General features: G+C 43.7%; 3 protein-coding genes across 3 annotated transcripts; all 3 read right to left on the bottom strand.

Moving 5' to 3' along the window:
* Positions 1–1,378: 1,378 nt before the first annotated feature.
* smyd5 (SMYD family member 5) lies at positions 1,379–7,856 on the bottom strand. Its single transcript, XM_068740426.1, has 13 exons — positions 7,764–7,856; positions 6,948–7,056; positions 6,547–6,686; positions 6,113–6,234; positions 5,951–6,020; positions 5,439–5,543; positions 5,155–5,217; positions 4,456–4,526; positions 4,215–4,321; positions 3,962–4,018; positions 3,764–3,858; positions 3,321–3,391; positions 1,379–2,877 (listed from the first exon to the last, which is right to left on the bottom strand). Exons 1-13 carry the CDS (start codon positions 7,854–7,856, stop codon positions 2,724–2,726), a joined length of 1,257 nt encoding a protein of 418 aa, XP_068596527.1. The 3' UTR covers positions 1,379–2,723.
* Positions 7,857–9,191: 1,335 nt separating this feature from the next.
* Positions 9,192–15,436, bottom strand: sfxn5b (sideroflexin 5b). The gene is made up of 14 exons (XM_068740292.1): positions 15,380–15,436; positions 13,179–13,247; positions 12,601–12,678; positions 12,492–12,518; positions 12,343–12,397; positions 12,225–12,250; positions 12,064–12,117; positions 11,778–11,834; positions 11,491–11,556; positions 11,296–11,386; positions 11,081–11,196; positions 10,765–10,850; positions 9,520–9,637; positions 9,192–9,269 (listed from the first exon to the last, which is right to left on the bottom strand). The coding sequence occupies exons 1-14, from the start codon at positions 15,434–15,436 to the stop codon at positions 9,192–9,194; spliced, it is 978 nt and encodes a 325-aa protein (XP_068596393.1).
* Positions 15,437–16,983: 1,547 nt separating this feature from the next.
* Positions 16,984–24,925, bottom strand: rab11fip5b (RAB11 family interacting protein 5b (class I)). Its single transcript, XM_068740850.1, has 6 exons — positions 24,546–24,925; positions 23,487–23,995; positions 22,035–22,644; positions 19,108–21,504; positions 18,335–18,470; positions 16,984–17,244 (listed from the first exon to the last, which is right to left on the bottom strand). Exons 1-6 carry the CDS (start codon positions 24,923–24,925, stop codon positions 16,984–16,986), a joined length of 4,293 nt encoding a protein of 1,430 aa, XP_068596951.1.

Here is a 24,925-nt window from a genome sequence, read left to right as displayed (position 1 = left end):
CTAACTTAGTGTATTTCTTTACAGAGCAAGAGTACTTATATTCTTTCGATTTACTATCATTAGTCATTTAAAAATATTTGCCAAATATTTTCAACTTGGTTTGTCTGAATAAAGGACTCTGTCTCTGTTCCACTTCCTTTTTCCTTTCCACGCTCTCTGCCCTCAAATGAGGCTCTATTCAGGCCTCTTCTTTTGGAGTAGACTGTTTGACCTCTCGGTTTTTCTTACTTTGAAAAGTCTGTGCCCCACACATGTTGTGTCTGCCAGAGTATGGCCCTTCCGGTGAGCCCACTTTTTAAAGCTACAGAACTCTTGCAGCATTTTCTGGCATGGTTTCAGAAGATGACCGCCAATGATGGGGGGGGGGGGGGGGGGGGGGGGCTATTCAAGATGAAGATGCATCCTGGAATCTGACCTCCTGCCACGTTGAATCGAGGTGTGCAAACATGGTCAAAATGTGTGTGTGGTTTTTTTTGTTGTTGCTTTTTCCCCTTTTTGGATTCTGGGTGATTTAGCATGCAATGCAAGTGCAGAAACAACTGGGGATAGAGTATATTGAGAAACATAATTAAAAAATATCCATACAAATTACACCAACGATAGATGGCTGGAGGCACATGGGAAAAATATACTTTGAAAACATTCATTACTGTAGACTGATTCTTATCCAGAATTTCCAGAAGAGCCTCAATTTGACTGTACTAAATGTCAGCGAGAGCACCAATAGACTAGCAGGTAGCAGCAGCAGAAAACCTTCTTTAATCTGTTTTGTAATTAAGTACATTTTAAATAGAGTAAATTATCAAATGGGGCATCTCGCTCCCCATGCCCCATGAAAAAGGTGCCTGCGGCAAAAGGCTATCTGGAGAGCAAGAGCCATAAAAAGCGATGATTAGTTAAGACCCAAACTCCCTTTAGAAAGACAATTTGACCAAAGGTTTGTGGTTAATATGCAATGGCTGAACAAATATTTTACCAGTGCAATCTTCTGTTGCAAGGGCAGGAGGTGTCTAAACGAAATGACCTAACGGACGTGCAATTTCGATGTTTTATGCCGGAGTGGAAAAAACAACAAATTATAGGCTCTGGTTTGCTGAGACTAAATATTTAAGATGTACTTTTGTGAGTTACTCGGCCATCTTCTCCTGCTCCACAACGCTAAATGCCTCCTGAGAACATTGGGATTACTCAATATTTCTAATCTTTGTCCAGTAAGTGAAAATACTGGGATTTGTGATTAGTCTTTGTTGCAATACTGATTCAAGTGAGGCGGCGGCAGCAGGTTCACTCATGTGGAACTGAGGTTTGAAATGCAGTTCCCAACAAAGGACCGCTTCTGACAAGGCAATTTAAGAATCAAGGTCTCCATAATGCATTAGGAAGTGTTTAATATAATCCCATAGATCATGCAATGAAAGCCAACCAATATTTACACACTGGCCAGATGCCTCCCATATGACAAGACCGTAATTACAATGGAATATAAATAAGCCTCCTCGGCCAACCGGCATCATCATGTACAAAACATTAAAGTTGAGGAAAACAGAAGAAGCTACGACCTTTGTTTTCCTCACTTTTCCTTGTTTCGGAAGTACAAAAATAACAGATGTTCAAGAGAGTTTGATTCAGACAAGGCCAAACACAGTGCATTAGCAGATTTATTATTTTATTTTATAACTTCCGCAAATTGGAAGTCCCGGATCAAAATGACACTTTTGTCAAGATTAAGTCCAAACTTTAACCTGTTCCGACCTATATTTTGTTAGCCTAATAGCCTAAGTCTTAGCCAATGCCTTTGAGGGGCAAATATTCTATGAGGCTAACAATTATTCATGAACAATAGAACATGACAATTATCATTTACTCTCCATATTATTCAATCATTCAATTTCTTAGCCGCTTCATCTGAAATCCGGATCCTATCCCATTTTGTTGCTTCCATGATTCTCTCCTTCACACACTAAACCATTCTGTTTGGTTTCGCTCACTGAGTGGGAAGTGGCTGTACATCACAACAGTTTTTCACAAAGATCATCATCATTTATACTTCTTTTCAGCTTGTCCCGCCAGGGCTCGCTTATTTATGCCATCACTTCCATAAGCCGAAAAAGTACCATCCCAGTAGCCTTTACTTTAAGCTACTGCAAAACAAGCTAATTTTGCTTTTGTTAAGACTAAAGTATTTATGATAAAATACATTCTAAACCAATATGTATGCAAATGCCTGCCTTGATTGGGTTTTTTTTTTTAATAAACTCTACTTGCAAAATAATGAATTCTCTATGCCTCAGTCATTATCAGGATACTCAAACTGGCACCAAATTATACGTGGTGGTAAATATCAGTATTGATCAATGTGAAAAAGATGGGCATTATCTTGTCCTATCCTAAGGTAGAAGGTTTACATCCATATTGGATGAAGTGTTTCGGAACCTTTTCATGCAGTCTTTGAGGGTAAAATGGGGTCAACGGCTCTTGACTTAACAAGAAAACCCTGAAGTATGAAGAACAAAATAGATCCCCATCTTCACAATATCTCACACATATCTGATTTACCAGTTTCCTTGGCTGCTATGTAAAATTGAATAAAGAATTAGATTTTTTATTTTTATTGATAATAGGACTTTTTTTTTCCTGGGATCTTTATTCTTCCAAACATCAGCGGTCGCTTAGCGCGACGACAGGAACGGGAATAGCTAACAACAATCAGGGAAAGTCTTTCATCAGACATCCGTCATCTCATCTTCCAACTCGTCCCCCTCCGTTTCACCCTCTGCTTCGCCTTCCTCCTCCTCTTCCTCCTCCTCTGATGTCACATCCAGCTCTTCCATTTGGGTGATGCACTTTAAGCACGAGCAGACAAACAGGTAGTTCTCTCTGGAAGGAAAATGTTCCACCAGTCACATCGCTGCACCTCCACCCGGGGGTTAAATTCATCTGAAGAATTTCACACTCTGCGTTTCTGAAGACGTGTGGCTCATTAGCAGCCAGCATATGTGAGTTTACCACTTTAATTAATACTTGATTAATTCTTTCACCTGATGTGACGTTCACACCTCTAACTTGGGAGTGCTCGGCAGCTTTTTGAGGCTGTTAATTGTCACAGGATGCAGTGAAAATGTTAATCATCTCAAAGACTTGCTAAAAAAAAACTTGCTGCTGGACTATATTTCAAAAGACGTCATGTGGACTAGTGAGACACACACATATATATATAGAGAGAGAGAGAGAGATCGATCGATCTCTGGGGCTTTTATTGATGCAGATGGAGCAGGATGACCCATTTCAAGTAGCTTAGTGAAGGTATTGTAGATCCTTACCTTAGGATTTTGTGTCTACTGTGTCGGCTTCTGTCCCGCTGACAGCAGTCCAAATAACTGATGCAGATCTCCTATAAATTAAAGAACAAACAAAGCAAAAAAAAACAAAACAAATGAGCTGGAAGAAGTTGAGCCTGGACATTTCAGCTATGTCATTCCATCTATGAATAAAATGCTATTGTATACTAAGCTCTCTTGTCTTAGCGAGCATTCAAAGGAGAGCTTTGCTGTGAAAGTGGAATGGATGCTGTGACATTACTTGTGCCGTGCAGATGCAAGGCTTCTCAATCTTTTTGACAGCTTGACAAACCCACTCAAATCCTCAAAGTCTCAGCCTTCTAACGCCCGCTGACAAGGGAGCGCACAAAGCTAGCGACGGATGCTTCGTCTCATCTATGCCAGGCCAGAATTTATCGCTCCAGACCCAGGCCGTGTCAGCTGACCTCTCCTGGGTTGATGTCACAAAGGGCATTGAGCTGAAGCAGGAAGTTGTTGTTGGGGAAGGAAGCCTCTGCATTGGGCACGCAGCTGTGGTTGCCTTCAGGGATCAAAAACCAAGGGGTCAGCAGACACAGCCGACAGCAAGGATAACGGCGTTTGAAATGAAGCGACCACACTTATATCACATCATCGCCACTCACATGAGCTTTGAAGGAGAAAAAGTCCAGATCCCTCACAGTTTAAAAAGTCTCCCGTTGCTGCAGAGAAAGAGAAGACGATTATGCACAACTCCCACTTTTATCGAGATCTGGCCAGAGGTGAATACAAACAGCCGCAGTGTAGTGGTGTCAATACTACAGCACTGAAAGCAACACACACACACACACACATTATGACTAGTGAGACAAAATAATTTACTCTTATAATACTGCAAAACTGAGACAAAGCTGTGACCTTTCTCAATGTCCTTGTACAGCCGGTTGATGAAAGAGTCCAAGTGCTCCCTCTGCTGGGTGGGAAGCTCCAGCGCATCGCAGGCATGGACCCACTGACTTAAGGAACTGTATTTGAAACGGGAAGAAATAGAACTGAATAGAAAAATATGGGGGGGACAAAGCGAGAGCACGACCTGAACCAAAGTAAGGTTGAGCATTGGGCCTGTTTAGATTCGGGTGAAGGACAGTCAAGTGTTTACCTGGTGCCAATGCCTTGTCCATTCGTCCCCACAAGAGCAAACAGAGAGAGGAAGCCCTCCGGGGCGAACCACTGCAACAGAATCACATCTGTGTTTATTGATCTGTGCTCGAGGAGTATTGATCTTATTCAACCCCTTTAATGCCTAGAGGTCACAGTCGGCTACAACATCAGTTTCCATGTTTCAACATCCAGTGCATCGGCGCCGTTTATAGTGTTGGCTCGGCGCTTGAAATTATTTGGCAAGTCACATGATCCCCGTCTCGTGATCCCTGACATCTCCGTAAAAATGAAGCCAAAAATGATCACCACCATGTTGCACCGGTGATATTGTTTAAAGGTGGAGTCTGCGCTGTTTGGATCAGGCAGCGGATCCGGGCCATCCATGCACCCACCAGACAGGATCGCGAGCAGGGCGCAAATATCAATGAGAAATTGACTTCTATCTTTGGGAAAAGTTTGAGGTATACTTTGGAGTTCTTAAATAGGTATGCCGACATGGAGGGAGAGAGGTTCATGTCATGTACAGCATCCGACCACCAGGGGGCGACTTCGTGTTCATTAGTATGAAATACTAAAGGAAATATTTAACTGAATAAAATACCAAACTGGAAAAATGGTTCGGATTAACCCAAAATGTTGAACGTTTAATTTAACCAAAGAAATGAGAAGCGGTTCGAGATCAGCTGTTCTTCCTTACCCGATTAAGATCTTCATCATAAAGTGCCGCTTTGAAAAGGTTGTGTAACAAGGCCAACTGCCCCTATAGAAACAATGACATATAGAAATCGCATTTAGATAACAGATTATACGCTTCATCAGAACAAGAGGCCACAGTGGGAACTCCACCCCCGTCAAGGGAGAAGTGCAGCAGCAATCGTGTAAAGATCTGTGATTAGCATAAAGAGTCTTTGACTTGCTCGACTTTAAACGCTTTGAGCCTGAAAAGTCTCATCTTTCAAACAGAATAACGTGATAACTTACTTTGAACTGCTCTCCCAGGAGTTTATGGGCGATCTCCTCCTCTTCGTTTGCTGCCCGGCTGCAGAAGTGCGAAAACAGCTTCTTCCAATGTCCTTTGTCTTTGGCCTTTGCAACATAACCAATAATCGCCAACAGTCAAGCCACCGACTCATGGTGCTTCTTTTTTTCCCCATTTTAGTATCCAATTTATACTCGATAAACATGCCCAATCTCTCCTAAAGGATGATCAAAACTCAGCACAGGATGTCATTTGTAGCATTTTACTTTGTAAGCTTCCCTAAATCCATCATTTACTTCTGCTTGTTAAGCACGAAGGGCTCGCGATGCTGTGCTGACATTCTCACGCTCACTATTTGTTGAGAATATATAACATATACATGATTTTAGGTACTTGATACACAGTTCAACTTATGTATGACAACACAATACACAATACTTTATTAATCTGTCCCTTGGAGGGATTGTATTGTGTTGACGACAGCAATGTCACAGACTCCCATAGTAATACCAACCTGCTTGACCACAGCTACCATTCTGGCCATTAGCATGATACTGGAGGTTTCTGGGGGATAATGCATGCTCCTGGGGAGAAGACAAGCGACCTTCAGTGAAGTGACTGAATGGCCTTCAACTCATTCATGAGGATTTGAAAGGAGAATATCCATAAAAATCACCTCCATGCATCTTTCAGCTTGTTGACGGGATGGTCAGGGTCTTCCTGGGAGGGACCCGAACACAGAACTCGATGATACAGGTCCGACGCAGCTTGTCGGCACTCGCTGCTACAGTACATCACCTGAAGACAGAGGCCGCGTTACATCGATAAGCGTTCACAACTACCGTTTAGAGTCGCTGCGTCACAATTATTTGCTGGGATGAGGGACATAAATCGTGAAGAAGAAGAAGAAGAAAACTGCAAGTAGACTCTAAGCTCATCCCCAATGGTCAACTGTCAGTAAAGAATACAAAGCCAGATGGTTTTACTGGTCTGTAGAAGCGATCAATAAGCTCGACATGTTCAAAAGCCAATACAGTCACTGTCTTCTATTGATCCAACAGCGGTGAGGTCGGGGGGGGGTCTGGCGTGGTCCAACGCCGCCGGACTAACCTGGCACTGGGGGCAGGCTTGGTGCCGCTCCGGCCGAACACGGCAGAGCTCCGGGTGAGGAAGGCTGAGTTCAGGGATGCCGCTGAGTCTCCTCGCATTTTCCTCTGCCGTCTCCAGAGCGCGTAAGCAGTGCTCGCATGCTACGCAAGAACGCAGAAGAGCAGAGGGAACAGATCAGCCCGAACATCAGAGTCCTCCTAAAACACGCATAAGCAGTGCTCGCATGCTACGCAAGAACGCAGAAGAGCAGAGGGAACAGATCAGCCCGAACATCAGAGTCCTCCTAAAACACGCCTTTATCCTGCGTCATTTTATTTATCCTTTAATTCATAAGAAATTGGGGCTATAAAGTCCGTATAAATCCAAGCTGTGCATCACTTGTTCAAGCATTGATGTCTCACCTATATATTTATACAAAGAATTCCACAGGAACTGGGCAGAGACCAGAGGACGCTCCACAAAAACGCTTTCTCCCTTCTTGATGTTCCTTTTAGCAAAGAGACCTTTGCCCTGAAATGTGAACAAGAAAAAAAAACATTACCTTTGTGTGAAACCAAATTTTTGTGGGAAATCTTGATTTTTAAATACAACCGTGTATAATGTCTAAATCCTGTGAGTTTATCTCGCCGGTGCGCCGTAAAACAAACTTATAGAAGTTAAACAAATGGGAACCGAACATGCTTTAACATGTCAGAGACTCTGGCGCATGCAGAGATGCTTACAGGAGTAAATTTGCTTTTTGCCCTCATACTATCACGGCTGGTCTGTAGGAGGCAGGATGCAGGATGCAGGCACAGACGATGGATGGACGGATGCATTTAGAATCCTCTTAAATGACAGCACTGACGGAAATAATGTGATTCGACGAGTGGGCTCGTCCCTGTTGTATATCAATGTCGTGGATGACTGGATTATGTCTGAATACATTGTAGACCTGCTTGTTCTCCTCTCCTCTGTATCTCAATCAGCCTGGTAGCAAAAAAATGATGCTAACTTCAACTGCTAGCCATGAAGCTACTTCCTCCGCCACGCACATCCCAGCCTCTTCTTTGGCGTTGTTTTAGGATGATGTATTTTTAGTTTTAAAGTTAAAAATAAGAATTCAATATCAGTAACATTCTGCCAAATTCGTTCACACGCCAGGCCGATTCGTCCAGTACTTTCTGAGAGCAGCGCCTTCTGCTGAGAGCCCACAGAAGAACTCTAAATCATCTTACCTTAATATTGTCTATAAATCGGACATCCACGCTGGCGGCAACTGTGTCAGGGTCCACGCAGAAGGAAAACATGTCGTGCAGGGGAGCAGCCATCTTTCACAAACCCTTTACCTTTCAACCCTGACTAGTGTCGTTTGATAGATGTGGCGCCCTCACGTGGTCGGCGTGTGTACTGCAGGACGCTTGCGTTCTAAAACAGTCAGCAGGTAGTATGGTTGTTCAGCTCCGCCTAGTGGGGACGCGTGAAATCACACCGCACATTCAGACCTGTCGTCCCACAAACATCCGTCCGGAAGTGAGACCGGAGCTGCCGCAAATCCATCTGAAAAGGAAAAGAGATTAAACGGTTCTAATTTTTCGATAATGTTTCAGATCAATCAATCAATCACTTTTTATATGAGTAAAGTTAAAATAATAGGTTTGATTAATCGATCAGTGCCAATCTAAAGATAAAATAGCAATTAATGATGGATCATTTCGAAAGCCTCAAGTAGAGGAAAAACACTTAAGCCTGCACTATGAAAAAAAAATATTCTAACAGGTGTAACACTTCCAGAAATAAACATTTCCACCACAATAACAGGAGCAAAGGTATTTATTATATAATTCTACATATGTTTATAACATTGTTTGAGAAACATGTTATAATAATGTAGTAGCCCATTACAAAGTATTAAAAAATACCAGTTTATCATAGGTAGTATAATATATATATTATACTTTCATATTATACAAAGCAATGGCTCATTAGGAATACAGTGGTTTACGAAATAGCAATAGATTGAAATAACCTTCCTATATTCTAGGATAGGACAACAATTAGAGTATCAGACAATATAAAATCAAGGTAGAAAGAATTATGCATGTTGCTTCACATTAGAGATTCCTGACATGTTAAACTGTCAATGACTACTTTAAACAGTGATTAAAATGATATACAGTACATCTACAGCGCAGTCTGCAGAATACTGTTCAATAGCCCAGTCTTGTGTTATTCCTCACACGCATTTTTATAAGGATAAAAGTTTATCTATGATGAGGTGATAACGCGACTCAAGTGGGCAACATGTCATAGACATAGCCCGTGTGTGGGAAAACTCCATATAATATACAAAATAATTTTAGTAAAAGAAAACTGATTTTAAAGTAAATATATAATAATTTCTTTATACAGATATATATATATATATATTTAAATACACAAGTCGCCTTGTTATTTAAAACTGCAAGGAGAGCAAAAATGTAGAACAAGAACTGTTGAGAACTGTTAAAAAATAAACGCCTGGGTTAGTACATGATCTGCTGGCTCCACTACGAAGAAGGAATCCTATAAAAGCGTCAAGGTCGAAAGGTTGAAAGGTAAAAGGTTTGTGAAACATGGCTGCACGACATCCATCCTCTCTGCTCCTCTTCCACTCCGTGCATCCATCATAAACCCTTGTTGTAGGTCACCACCTTGCAATCTGTTGCCATGGCAATCTCTGGCTCCAAGCGAGACACTTCAATCTGCAAGAAAAAAAAAACACACACACATATATGCAAAGAAAAGGCTAAAGGGAAATTATCTATGAGCTTTAAAAAATCACTTTGCCTTTTTAATTAGCTGTAAAAAGAGACATCTGGAATAAGAGTTCAACGGACCGGGGTTGTACATTTCAAGTAGTGCATGAATAATTCGACCATTTTCCCAGCTGCTCCCTCAGTCACCTGACCGAGAAGCAGCAGAAGAAGAAGTCGAAGCGAGGCTTCACCATACCTGAGACATCTGGGGAAACAGGCTGATGGCCACAGGCAGGGAGAGGGCAAAGGTCACCAGACACACAACGCTGTGGATGGGGAACATCAATCTGCGGTTGCTCTGCAGAAATCTAAGCCTGCAGAAGATAGGAATGGAAGAGAAAGTGAGCCTCCTGTGTGGAACAGTGACGGCAAGTTATTTTTGGATCTGGAGAAGAAGAAAAAAATGCGTGTTCATTTTGGGGAGCCATTTCCCATAATTAGTGCGAGTGAGAGACTGTCTGTGTGAAAAGTTCCAGCTCTGGGTTTCACGAGTCGGTCCAGATATCAGTTTTTATTTCAAGTCGCCATAGAAACAGGTATCTTAATTCTGTGCGTAAACACCGGCTGTATTGCCTCTCCGGCTGCGACTTGACTTCCTACCTGATGCAAACATGCTAACCATCTCGTGCTGCAGCATGTTAGCTGCAGTCGATTAGCAAAATGCGTATTCAGTCTCTAAAGCAGCTTCACCGCTAAACTAATCATTTATTTAGAGGCTGTTTGTTTTGTGACGGCAGTAATGCCACTTATGCAGGATCAAATATTTATTCATCCAATGAATTCAAAACAAATTATTTTTATTTTTATCACTCACTGGTTGTCCAACCAGACAGGTAGAGACACGTTTCAGCTGCCTGTCAATGTATCAGAGTAGAGAGGACTGGTTTGACAGGGTCTGCATGGACCCAAGAGCCTCATGCTGATGAGCAGACATCCAGAAACAGCTTCAGAAACTGTCAAACTGCAGCCGTCGAGTCAGTTTTTGGTTCGCAGAAAACCAGGCTGGATGAAAACGAGTCATTAACGGACATTATGCTGAAGCGGCAGGAGAACTGACATCCCACCACTTTGATATAAAAAGCTACTGCGTAAAAAAATAAAAAGTGTACCGTACTTTAAAAACGATTAGAAAAACACGAAGAAATCTAAAAATAAACCAAAATTATTTCCCTTTTTGAATTTGATTCGTTGCCAGAATGTGCTGCCTCTCTTTCTAGTCCCACAGTCACTGAGCACCTCCTGCTCAGCGCTCAGCACTGAGAGCTTTGCTGCGAGGTGCGCTCTTATCTTATTAGCTGCTCTACTCTTCATCCTTCCTTTCTAGGGAACTGAACAAACACGAACAGCTGCTAGGACAAAAACAAGACAAAGACATTTTACAGACCGAGAGGTTGAGAACATAGCCTTACTTGCAGTCTTAGTTGCATATTCAAGTACGAACCTCTCGAGGTAGGACATGATGATGGGGGGCAGAACAAAGACCGGCATCGGGAGGACCATGCGTGTGAAGGCGGTCTCCATGATCGCCTGGGGAAGACGCGAGAACATTGTGCACACGCTTCACATCAGGTTCAAATGGGTCAAATAGGATTTTTGTGTTTGGTGAAATCGGACGGCCGCTGAACTCGCCGAGCGACAGAAGCGGCATGTCGTATATTAACAGCCAAAATTACAAAAGAATCGCTCAAAAACAGCAAGATATATGAAAATAGTCAAATAAGTCGCCTCGGCTGAGCGAAGGGGCGAATGCCACTCACGTGTCTTGCAGCGATTTTGGAGGATCCCACCACGTTCCCGTTGTTGTCCATTACGTCGACACCTTCAGACAGCTCGGTGTGCCTCATCAGGCCCACGTTGCAGATGTTTGCACTGGCTGAGGAGAGAAAGAGACCGATTTGATTTTCAAAGCCGAATGTTCAAACACCAGCAGGACATAATTACTGTCGGCTCCAACTGGCTCACAGGTTCCTACCGACAGCAGGGAAGGGGACAAATCTCTGTATTATCATTCTGGTGGCAGGGCTCAGTTTGTTGGCCTTTTGAATCAGCACATTCAGTCCCACCTTAGAGATCAAGGTAAAACAGGAAATGTGCGTTAGGTGTGTGGCACACTTTAGAAATGGGCAGTGGTTGTGATGGGGGGGGGGGGGGGGGGGGGCAGACTCACTGCGATGGAAACGGCACTGCTCACAGCTCCGACGTAGCCTTGCAGAAACTTTGAGGTTGGCGTAGGCTGAAGGGCAACCAAAGGAAAATGGTTTCACTTCTTTGCATGTTTTTACTGTGAATTTTGATTGGAAATCTTAAAAGCTTGAATGGGAAATGTAGAATCCATTAAACACATTTTAATGGTAATAAAACAACAAAAACAGCGAGTAAAAATGTACGTAAAAAAATCTGAGTGGATGAACGATCTGAACTTCTACACGTAGATACGGCAAATAGTTCCTCTACCTTTGTGGCATTACGGTTGGCATAGTTCACACAGGCATTGTGACTCTGGTTCAGCCACTACAGGAAAGATGGGATAAAGAGGGGAGGGGTGAGAAGATTACAAGAATGAGCAAAGGAAAGAGCGTGTGGAAGGAAGGGATGAGGAAAATGGAGTGGATTCCGTGGAGCAAAGGAAACAAATGGGAAGACGGGGAAAGGAGATAGATCGATGGAGAGTTTGCTTACCAGATGTTCAAAATGTACAATAAATGCAATGGATTTGCAGTATGTTAGGTATTCACAGTACCTGCCATATAATGGTAGACAGCACAGTTTGATTTGGAAGGAGGAGACCAATGACCTAAATGAGTCCAGGGAATAAGAGCTTATTTTGTGGGCAAAATAAGTCCAAAGTCTCATTTCACCTGCAGCCAAACAGCCAACGTATGAATTAGATGTGCGACTTACAAACGGTGTCCCAAATGGTACGTAACCTGTGCAAGCGGAGAAATGATGTTCAGCGTAAAAACCGCCGACGCACAATGGAGAAACGTTCTGTGAGGAAGATCTTCATCTGAGGTCGTACCTGACATTCGAAATGGCATGAAGATCTTCTCTCCCGTGTCGGGATGAATGATGGCCTGTGTGCAGAGAGCATGATGTCGGGAGGCCAGAAGCCCTGGATGGCTGGGGGTGCATGCAACCCGGATGGCTCATGATGGGCGTGTCACTTACCTGCTTGACCTTCTGGGCTTCCCACAGCTGCACAGGTAAGCAGTGCAGTTGTACGTTAGGCGTATGTAGTTATATTTTTTAGGCACGCATGGAATTATAGCGGACGAACCTGATGATCGGAGACTCCAGAGGGAAGAGTTCCGTGTTTGTAGTCATCGAGGAGTTTGATGCAACTCGCCAACTCTTTCTACGCACACGGGACATTTTCAAAGAGGGACATAATTAGAGTAAGACTGTAAAATGACAATAAAATAAATACATAAAGAGACACACATTTGCTGTAATGCCACCATTATTTCTCTGTAGAGCCATTAGGAATATAAATGATGGTGGCCGCCATAGAAATAGAGCGAGAGTGGAGCCGGGCAAAGCCTGAAATGACTTAAAGCGGCCACTCCCTTCATTACACATTAATTATGAGCCTTAACAGAACATCTATGTTAGCAACGAGCAAAACACTCATTGTGCATTTGTAATGAACGGGTGCATTGTCATTCCTGTATTTTAATAAATGGGTCGGCTGCTGGTGTTTGAGCCGGGCTGTAATAACGACATTGCCCAAGCTGCAATCCAGTAAACACAACTGGGTTCTGGTGCTCTTAAAACACGAACACTGGCATTCAAATAATATCTGATTGTTCAGTTTCTATTGATACCGTTTATGCAGTTGACATGCGAGAGCCGTACCTCGGACACAAAAAGCGTGCTGGGGTCGATGACGTCTATGAAGTGCCTCAGACGGCCGAGGAACGAACCCTGGAAGAGATTACCGGTAAGCGTTTTTAATTGGGTACAGGTGGGAGAATAATATATAGAATTGGATGGGGCAATAATGGAGAGAGGTAAATTCAGATTCAGATTCAGACAACTTTATTTATCCCAAGGGGCAATTCAGTCATAAAGACATGGCATTCAGTCGTGGATTCCTCAGACAAACACAGATCTGGATCTTCTGCCATTCTATATCTTAATTATGTCTCATTGATAACTCGACTAGTCATTAAATAAATCAGAGTAAAATGCATCCGTCCCTTTATCCGAATCCAGAAATGCAAAACCTGCTATTTACTTTTTCTCATTCGTGCCTCGTCCCTCTTTTAAGTCTCGTGGAAATCTAAATCGGGTGAACGCAAACCTGCGCCGCAGTTAAAATGATCCAAATGGGCGAGTTAAGCTTTTCCCAAGTGGCTGAATAACCGGAGCACGGTGGATTTTCCCCAAACGCCTTCTATCTGACATGAGGGGCTTGAAAGCGCCGGTCAAGCATCCCGTCTACCGCTCTGCTGTTCTTCCACGGCTCCATCGGCATGCTAATTGCTAAAGTGCGCCTGCCAACAGTGTGAAAAGCCCCCCCCCCCCCCCCCCTAGTCGTAGTTGATGCCAGGAATCTCTTTGGCAAACCAGACGGGTGAAAAACATGGCAGCTCCAGACGGAGATGTTTATCAGCGATGAAGGGCAGAAAGCACAGCGGGGGAAACCGAGAGACGGATTCCTCCCCGCCAACGATCTGTTCAGCACCAGGTCCGAAATGAAATGACAACTTTCCGTCCTCCTCCAGACAGACTGGAGATGAATCTCCCCTTCCTGTGCTGCAGTGCTGCGTCCTAAAGTGGTGGAGCAGCGCGAGGATCCATGTGAGGAGCCTTCTTTAAATATGCATGAGTCTCCGCTCCCCGGAGAGTCCACGGGGAGACTAGCAGCGACGGAGCGCCGACACAGAGAGAGAGATTCGTGCTGATCCAAGGACTGACCCAATTTTAACTGCTCTGGCATCAGGAGCTGAAAGCGTTACGGCACCTTGAGCAACACATTTCCTCGGCTGCAGAGTGAAAGACAAAAGAGGGTCAAATCTTAAACAACTTGAACATGAGAGGAGCATGAAAATAATCTGTGGGTCTTTGTCCTTCGTCTCGGGGATTGGGTTGGTGTCCATGTTTTTATTGTTAACGTTTAGTTTTGCGTCCCTGTTTGTTCCCCATTTTATATCTCTGCGCTGTTTCAGGTCTTTGTGTCGCACGACATGCGCGTTTTTTCATTTTGCATCTCATTTTCACTTGTCTTGTGATTATTTAAGGCTGTAAAGTAGTTCCCTTCTTTTATATTTGTTTCTCTCTCATGTTTTCCTGGTCCTTTTGCATGAATTTGAGATATTTTGGGATCCGTTTTGGTATATTGTCATTTGTTTGCCTATTTTTGTTGTTGTATCCTTGAATCGCGAACAAGAAACATGAACTTTGACTCCCTTGACTCCAGCGCCGGTGCCCCCAGCAGACAATGACCCAGGCTTTATGACTGATCCATTGTTTTTCCAAGTGTCTTTGCATCTTAATAATAATTACAGCCACAACAATATCAGTTAACTTGTTTATATGGACTTTAAACTCACCGGTGGTAAATAATTATTAAAACAGAAGGAGCCTTAGCTTTTAGACTGTAACTCCTGCATTGAGCAGCTGTCAACATTGTCCAATGCAAATAAATTAATGTCCGAGGAAGGAAAACTGAGTAATGGGCTCCAGACAGGAACAAGGACACTCACAGGTTGGGCAACAATCTGCAGGAAGCACGCAAAAAAAAGAAAAGAAAATATATTTAGGGTGTTAAAAGTGTGATTCGCGTTGGGCTCATGTGCAAGACGATGCGCGACATTTCATTAGAAAGTTCAAAGTGTCTCATATTAAAACAAATTCATTTCCATAAACGTGTAATAAAACTCGCAAGAAGTTCGTCACGAGGCGAGAGAAATGGTTCCCGGCGGAGAATCGAGCCGCGGATCAGCAGCAACTCCGACTCGGGACGTGCGCGCAGGTCGCGCATCCGGATCAGATCAGCTGGAGCGGCGCGTCTTCCTCACGCGTGTTTATTGGGGGGGGCAGCGAGGACTCACCTGGTCGTAGCGGGCTCGTCCGAGCTGGAAGACGGGATGTGCTGCAGACTCCGCCATGACGCACAGCTATTTACTTATTCATGAAGCGGATCATGAGCGGATCTGCTTCAAGTGGAAATGAACTACGTTCAAATGCGAAAGCCTAAATAGCGAAGCGGCGAACCGCGTTGTCTTCTGGGACGTGTAGTCCTCGCCTTGGCAAGAACACTGGCAAAGTTGAACCGCATGACTACACATCCCAAATAATCGATAAAGTGAAAGCTACTGCGTAACCGTTCGGGTTGATGTTGGGGAAAGATAGCGGGCGATGGATCCGGAGCTTCAAGGATCTGGTTGAGGTGCGGCCCTAATATCTAATCTAATAATCACATCTAATAAACATGTCCTCCATCAAACAATTCACGTTTGTGACCGCACATTTTCAGAAGTATTTAATTATTCATTATATTTGGATGATTGTGATCATGCAGATCCACAGCTGGATCCAGAATCATTTAAAGAGGTGGTGGCATTGGGCCAATTACAAAGTGTTTCAATTTTCGCTTTACAGTTGAATTTCATTAATTTCAGTGTTTCACAATCTGACATTAATGTCAAAAACAAATGCAGTAAATTCCTTTTACATTTACTTCAATATGTATATCAGATTGAGAGTCTGTGGAGAATTAAAAAATAAATAAATTATAAGATCCATGTTCGATCTGCAGGTTCCCATTCACGTACAGCAAAGAGTGCCCTCTAGTGGAGACCAGCAAATATTTCACATGCTGTGGAATCCCTGTAGTCTCTGCAGTTTCTGTAAAGCTTGACCAGAAAGAAAGAAGGGCACAGAAGAAGCGTATAATCTTTGGTTCTTGTGCACTTAATTTTATTACAGTACAGTTATGTGGTCATGTGACACATTGCAAGTAGCTACAGTGGTACTAGAGTGTTCTTTGAGAATAGTATTTTATAGAAATAGTCTACATTAGTTTTCTTGCATATTTAATGCTACATTGATATTTCAACAGTAAAATGTTGCTATTTCAACGAAAATTGATTAAAAAAAGTAAAAACAAAAAAACAAAAAGCAAAACATGTGAATTAAATATTTAAATCATATCAATTACATAATAACAAATAAATAAAATAGAGGGAATATAGAGCCTTCTTTTTGCCAGAAAGGGCTATGATCAGTCTTACAAGCAAGTATTGCTGAACGCATAATAGTGTAAGCAAAGGACAAAGTACAGCATTAAGCCTCTTTAGCCTCTTTAGCAGTTTCTGGCACATACGTGAATACTGCTTATTGTTACCACAAAATGTTGTTTTTATATATTTAAATTGCAGTGTTTTATTCTGCAATTTCTTTTTTTCCTTCTTGCTTCTTACAACTAGTTTAATCCCAAAGGGCGCATTAATGGAAGGTCTTAACACATTTAAACCGACAACAGCTGCCTACCTAAAATTATTCCATGAAGCATGTGCAAAATAATATTTTGCATCTACAGTTTCACATGGTGCTTTTCTCTGTTTTCTGTTTAGGCCACAATGGGACGGTAACCAGCATGCATGTTGGGTAATACTGCATCTACATCAACAAGGCGGTCCTCATTTAGTTTCTGCTACTTGTGTCTTGTGCGCACTTGAAGCAGTGTGGGTGTTTGCTCCATGATCTGCAGTAAAAGGTTATCTATGTAGTCCTCCAGGTCCCGAACCTGCAACTTGACCTTCTTCAGCTCGGACTCACATTTGTGCAGCTGCGCCTCCTGCTGCTCCGATGCCACCTGCTGCTTCTGCGTGTCCATCTCCTGCTGCAGCAGCAGGGAGATCAGCTCCATGTTGGTCAGATGCTGGTACTGAGCCAAGCGTTCCACCGTCACCTCCTGCGATAGAGCGGTTGAGACATAAATATAAGTGGAGTCTGACGAAAACACTGATAACACGCTTATATCTTTGAATTCAACATTAGGCTGCAGCCAGGAGACAGTTAGCTTAGCATACAGACTGGATGTTTGTTCCACACCTCCGTTAAGGTTAGAATCGTGGCGGTAAGATGTGACAAATCTTTTCTTTCTTAATTTTTTAACCCAGGATTTTAATCTATTCATATCAGCCTATTCTCTGACTCACTTGTTAGAGAAAATGTTCAGACTGTTGCAGAAAATGAACACAAACATATTCTAGAAAGACTAACTGTAATCTAGGCCAAGGACTTAGCCACACTTGAGAGAAGTCATGGGATCAGCATTTCTCGCTCCAGGGTTGAAAGAAACTTCTGTCCAACAGGGAGTTGGTACAAAGAGCAGCTGCACCGAAAAGCAGTTCTGTTTACAGCAGCGCATTGAAAACACAAGTACCTCTTGTAAAATAAAAAAAAACAAATAAATAATCCTCATAACAATTTCCCTGCGGTTTCAACAAATTTATTTTTGGATCATTTCTAGGATCATTTCTATAAAAAAATACTAAGAAATGCTGTCACAATTTAAAATCGTCTCAGCCTTATTCTGCTTATGAATGAAAAGCAGCTGATTGTCCCCTTTGACAGGCTGAGGCCAGGAGTTTTGTATGCATACAAATTATTTAAAAATATTATAAATTAAAAAAGCATTTCCTAAGTGCTTATGCATGAGTACGACTGTCAGATAAATGCAATGTAACGGAGCAAAAAGTAGAATACACAATATTTCCCTTCACAGTACGGTGACACGAAGAGAAAAGACCAGTAAAATACCTTACATTTTTACTTAAATATTCAACTGATACTCAAATATTGCTATCAGTTTTTCCAAATGTGACAGATTACTAAATGTTTGCTCCTGCTTCTCAACACCAAATTCTCACCGAGGTATTAGTTCAGCCACAGTAAGATTCAAAAATACACATTGTTTCTGCAAAGTGCAGAAATACTGTGCATACTTTACATACTTGTACATGGAAGAATATAAATGTTTGCGTCAGCTTTTTTAATACCTGACTTCGCTCAGGCTCTCCTGCCACTTGTTGGGTGATCCGTACGGGGTGGATAGTAGACTTCAGCTTCTCGAGAACCGAACGGCTCTCCTTCTTCTCTGATTGGCTGGAGGTCAATGGCTTCACTGGATGAGATCTGCGAGGTAGAGAGTTGAGCACTAGTATTTCAACACAGCTGCACTGTGATTGAAGTGACTCGCTAGAGAGGATGAAATCCCAACCACTGTAACGCAATAAAAAATCTATAATTCCTTGAAATGTTGGATCCTCTGCACCTCAAGGGCATTCTGACTGTCTGCAGTCAATATTTCTGAGTATACATCACATGATCTCTATTCTAGGAATATAATATCCTGCCACGGGAGAAAGAAAAAGCATGTATTAGTTCTTGATAACAGACTGATCTGGCAATAATGTATACGGTGGATGAAGTAGCAGAGAAAATACATAAATTTGGGCAGAGCTAATGCAAAAAATAAATAAATGCATACCATCTTTTCAACATGTGGAAAAATGAGATGAATAACATAGATGGAGCAAAGCCAATAGCAACGCAGCAAGTATCATCCAACCACTTTGGATTGCAAAAAAAGACAGAACTAAAAAAGGCATAAATATATTTAAAACCAAAACAAGCCAGGCAGCAGTCGACAAAGCAGCCAGAGCAACAAATGCTTTATTTGTTTTGTATTTTACGTGTAAATCATGTCTGCTATTCATTCGGCTACAGTTCGTAAACTTCTTCATATAGTTTCGAGAGTGAGGATTCTCACCTGCTCTCTCGATGGGGCAGGTTGCTAGCTGGATGTGTCTCCTCAGGCAAAAGTGAGTGCCGTGCATCGACCACGAGCTGGTCTGTGGTGGGAGTGGTAGAGGAGGAGGAGGGGGTGAAGGGGGCCACAGCCAGAGTAGCGCTAGCTCCAGTGCTGGGCTCCATGCATGGGGGGTGTATGGATTGGGGGCAACAGAAAGGGTCAGGGAGGAGCGTACTCTGAGCATCAGTTGCTGGAGATAGTTTGCAAGGGATGGACGGAGAAGCGGGTTCAGGCTCTCGCAAAGTCAATGAAGGGGTTTTTGAGATTGGTGAAACTTTTGCATGAAGGTCCTCAAAACTGATTTCGGGTGATTCCACTGTTAAAGAAACTTGTGTTGTTGAATTGGACTTGTCGTGATTTGTTCGATCTTTTTTGGCGCTATCTTCTTGTAAGTGAGTCTGTTTATTGAATGCCAGTAAGGTCGAAAGGGCTGATTTCGTGGGCTGGTATGAAAATGGTCCTTCGCCGTCTTCTGAAATATTTTGAACGAGGGACAGCAACTGTTCAAACTCTCCGTCGCCACTCCTGCTTTGGTAGGTCGAGCTGCCGCCGCTGCTCTGTCGGGACAGAGCTTTTGGTCTAAAGCGTGCACTAACCGCACCAGAAAATGAATCCTTTCGGACAGCAATATCCATTTTTTCTTCTGTGTTTCCATTATCATCAAAATCCCTCTGCTCCCTTTTAGAGTCATCAAGACTTGAGATATCTGCTCTGGATTCAAGATCAGCAGGATTGGATATTTGATTTTGTGCAGACAAAATAGTCACGTCTTTGTTGTTTGCCCTGGAATTACCATGTGGGGTCATGGGATTCAGTTCACATTGAACATCCTGGCCATGCTCTCTGCAAATCAGAGGGACTTTGCACCATTTGTCAGACAATGCGGTTATTTCAAAGGAGGAATTCATCTCACGTATGTACGTATCCTTTAGCGTGAACACACCCTGGGGTGCGTTCATTATCTTTGCATTGTAAGCAGCCATCAGTGAAATATCCAACGATTTTGGAAAAGTTTCAGCAACACTACTGGTGCCTTTGAGATTATCAATGACATCCGATTGGGGAGAAGAATCAGAATCAATAAAATTAAAATCAGAGTGATTTTCATTCATGTTCAAGTCTCCTAAAGTGGGTGAAAAAGACACATTATTGTTGTGACATGTGGCTTCAGGTGGATTGGACTCCGCCTCTTCTATTTGAGTGGTTGTAATATCTATTACATTTACATCTGGCTTTGGGGGGGAAGTAGGTGACAAGTCCAAAAGGCCTGAGGGAGACGTCTCGCTATTACGCTTTTTACGTTCTGAGTTCATGGATGGAATTTGATTTCTAGACATTTCTTCAGCATTAACAGCTAAAAAGCGATTGTTTACTTTAGGTGGTCTGTAGTTTCCTCGACATACACGCCCATATAAGTCTTGTTCAAATAGCATCCCACCCCAAAAGTCTGTTCCATCTTCCAAAGGTTCATATTTGAACTTTTTGAACTTTTCTTCCGGAAAGTCTCCCTGGGAAGTCGTCGTTGTGTGTGGTTGAGCGGGAACACTCAGGGTGTCCGAGCCCTTCATGCTTGTAGGAGGCCCCGGGGACACACTGTTCCGTTTGCATTCTGCTTCTCTTCCACGTTGCAGTGAGGCTGCGCCGGTCTGCGAGAGGAGGTAGGCTTCTTTGTGGACAGCTAGTTCTTGACCTCGGTGCAGCCAGCCATCAGAGTATATCTCATTCACTGATGTTCTCAAAAGTCTCCTTGGAGGCAAAGGTGGAGGCTCCTCTTCATGTGTCGCTTGCTTCTTTGCATCCCTGTGGTTCTGAAGACAACGACCTTTGGGCGAATTGAGCCTGCTAGAGGCCAAGGCATCAAACGAGTCATCCCATTCTCCGACGCTCTCAGAGTGTCGAATAGACTTGTTGGTGACGTTAGGCGTAGCTGTCTTTGGTAATATTGCAGGAAGTGATATCTGTCTAGGCATTGGCCTGGGACGCTCCCGCTTTTTGTAAATCCTATTCGTAAGGTTGACATCACTAACAGGGTTGAGGGTGCAGGGCATCTCACTAGTGTCGTGAAAGGCGGATGATATAGAGGGAGAGCAATGAGGAAAAGGAGGGGACCGCTGAGACTCCTCGGCTATGAGTTCCTCAAAAAAGGGGTTGCTTGGGGAGGGGAAAGGGTTGGAAGGGGAGATGGAGGATGAAGAGTTAGAGGTCATAAAGGGATTGGTGTGACTGTGATCATCAAGTGGCACATGGCCGGAGGGGGAGGCAGGATGAGAGGAGAACTGGAGGGGTACAGGGGAGCAAGGAGTGAGGGTAGGGGGCGCGTCTGAGCTGCTTTCTACCTTAGGAGAAACTTCCAGCCTGTAGAGGAACATAGGGTACAATAACCAAAATATAAGCTGATATTCCACAACAAAGTGGGACATTTCTGTTACCTGCGTCAGTAGATGAAAAGGCTTAACAGAAATGTAATCCAAAAAGCAAAACATCTGCAAAAGAATCAAGCATAAAGAAAAAAAAATGCATTGAAGCCGTGGAAGACCATTCAAGATCTGCCTCTGCAGCAACTCTGTTGGGTGATGTCACGCTAAAGAGGGGTGAATGTCTGTATATCCTTTTGTGGGACCATTTCTCGAAACCACAATGACAGATCTTTGTCACATTGGTTGAGGAAATGCAAATGCTGAAGTGCCATTTGTGGGAAATATAGCATGAGGTAATGATATAGCATGGTTGTAAAATGGATAAAGTAAATCAATTCCATTTTCCAACTAGTAAGCAGGAGAACAAATATTGATTTCAACAAAACCCAACTGGATCTAGGCCTCTTTTGTGGCTGGATGCAAAGACGTTCTTCAAGCACAGTAGATCCGAGAGACAAGCCGACTCACCTTGGCTTGTTTTGGGAGTCGCCAGAGCCAAACCAGCCTCTCAGCCTCCCCTCAGATGCTGAAGCAGCCTGGTTCACGTCTGATTTAGTCGGCAGCGATTCGCTCCTACCTCCAGAAAATAATGACTTTCTCAGCTTCCTCCCTTTATCAAACGTAGTGACAGACGAGGGGACATCTGGCACCACTGGCTGCTCAGAATGGCCTCCTATTTCAGCCTGCTCAACTGGAGCAGTTGATGTTTGACCTTCCTTTTCTGCATCCTTTCCTTCTTTCTTCGTCTTGTCAAAGGACCAGCGTCGCCTATCGGCAAAGGAACCTTTGTCCTCACTTTTCTTGGTGAGGTTCTGCAGGGAGAGAGAGAGCGGGGAGCATTTTTCAAGAAGGGCCATCTTGGACGGGTGGGCAGCAGAGCTCTTCGGTGTGGATGGCTCAGAGTCGTAGACGTGGCTTCCATTTATACACAAGGAAGACTTTGACTGAGTCATGGTCTGGCCCTTGAGAGACTCCACGGCAGGATTTTGTCGAGCGAAGGCTGTTGTGATCTTGCTAGCCTCGTCGCTGAAGGCTCGTTTGTGAGTCAGAACTCTTGTGGTGTGCTGGCTGGTGAGCACTGTTGGAAAGAAGGAAGGACTGGCTTGTGAAAAGGAATACATAAATATTAAAAAATGTAATCTGTATTCTAAGGGGAATTAGAATTTTCAGAATTTTCTGATTTTGATGTTCTCATTTTCGGTTTTGGCCAATCACAACTTTTAAAACCATCTTGGCTCAACATTCACCGTGGCTTAGTAACACACTGGCTTTTTAGAGGCCAACCGAGTAAAGGCTTTTTTCACCACAATAACACTTGGAAGCAACGTTGAGTTTGACCCCCCCCCAGATCCAGTTGGAGGTGAGATAAGAATGAACTCTGCTTTTAGTCTAGTTTCTTTCAACAAACTCTTGTAGGAGAGCAGCTTTTTTTTGTAGCTTCTAAATGCAAATAGTTTTGGTAAATGAGATTGCTGAGAGTCAAACAAAAACAGTTGTGTGCAATAAAACCAAAACAATGAGCTGAAAGGTACTAACACTGTGAATGGCTATGATACAATAGATATTAGCGTGTACAATTCTACAATACTTTTCAAACAATGATGTTGGTATACCAGCCTGTCAGATTAGCTCTAACATTTATCAAGGGAATGGAAATAAACTAGTCAAAACGTGGCCGCCTTATATACTGTAAATGATCAGTTGTGTTGCAATTTAAGATTTAAAACAATAGTCATGTATATTGAACACAATGCATGTTATTTACTATATGTAAAATAGTCCTGGTGTTCATTTGACGATTAAAGCTTTGCTGATATTTTTTACAGTGTTGATTTGAGTTATAATTACATCCACATGTCCAGGTCTGTTGCTGCTATGAAACACGTACTGCTTTATACAGCCTTCATACCAAGCCCTCACCTTTCTTAGCCAAGTCTGTGTCTCCGTAATGGGCGTCCACTCTCACTTTGCTCGTGTAGATGGGGGAGCTGGGAGGGTCTGACAGCAGATCGAGGCTGGGCGGGGGGCTATCACCGGCGATGGAGAACACGCTACTGTCTGAAGCCAGCGATGAACAGGACCTGGTGTCAGATGACTTGCTCAGCCTTCCCTTGAAGAAATCTTTCACCTTGCTCCCCTTCTCCGCTATCTCCACGTCCGCCCCTCTTCCATCCTCCCCGAACGGCTGCCCCAGGGACCCTGACAAAGCGGCGTAGCGGCCGGGGACAATTGCAGAGGACGACTCCACGTCCCCCCTCTTCTTCCCCGTGACGCGATCCTTGAGCTTGCCAAAAGCAGAGCGAGGTTTGTCCTTCATGGTGAGGTCGAACATGCTGGCTGTCATGTTGTTGCGGGTGAACCGGACTGTTAGCTGAAGTTCACCTCGGTCCTTCTCCTTTCTTCCCACCTTAGAGTTGAGTTTGAACCATCTGGAGCCCCCCAAAAAAGAAAAGAGAAAGTCTCGTAAGTAAGCCTGCTTTCACTTTAGCAGGCGATGTGTGACATCTGTTTGAAGCCCGAATCAGAGGCTGGGTTAGGGTTTAAATGTCTGAATATCACACAATCTGGACATTTGCATTGGGGAGGGGGGGTTACACAATGCTCAGTCACAACTCAAGCCCCCCCCACCGATGTGGAGGCTTTATAGAAGACATGAATAAGACTGTATGAAGAGTCCACCAATAACATCTTCCCTTTTGTTCCTGCCTCTTAAATCCTTTGGACCAGACAAGCCGCTGGAGAGCCAACACTAACAGCAGGAACACTGGGAGAATGGGGGGGGGGGGGGGGCTAAAAGCCTCTCTGCTGGCTTTTAGGCTAAGTAAGTAGAAGTACTAGACTTGAGTACTATTGAGCCTATTTACATTTTCACATTCTCCCCTTCTACACTTTGAAAGCTGTTATCGTACTTTTCACTTCTATTTTACATGCATTACTTGAAAATGTGCATCTATAAACACAAATGAAAACATGACGTACTCATCCCGGGGACACGTCCCGTCCTGGAATATCTTATCCAGCGGAATGGTGGTTTGTCCCAGAAAGACGTCCAGACCGATAAGTACCCGGTGCATGACGGTGACGACCAGGTGCGCGCCCCCGCTGGGGTGCGCGCTCCGGCCGCTGTCCTCCAGCACCCCCGGGGGCAGCTCGAAGCAGCACTCCTCGTTCCACTCGGGCCCGTCCGCCCTCTCCACCAGCCCGGTGGCGTGCTTGTCCTTCCCCGCCTGGACCACGGCGTAGAGGTAGCGGCTGCCGTGCTTGCTCCTCGCTCGCAGCCCTCTGGCGCGGAGCACGGTGACGTTCACGTGAGTCGGTACCCACCGCTGATCGTCGTCCAGGTCTATCAGTGACATCAT

Source organism: Brachionichthys hirsutus, chromosome 6, assembly GCF_040956055.1.
Source record: "Brachionichthys hirsutus isolate HB-005 chromosome 6, CSIRO-AGI_Bhir_v1, whole genome shotgun sequence".
Lineage (NCBI taxonomy): Eukaryota > Metazoa > Chordata > Actinopteri > Lophiiformes > Brachionichthyidae > Brachionichthys > Brachionichthys hirsutus.
This window is presented reverse-complemented; position numbering and strand designations above follow the sequence as displayed.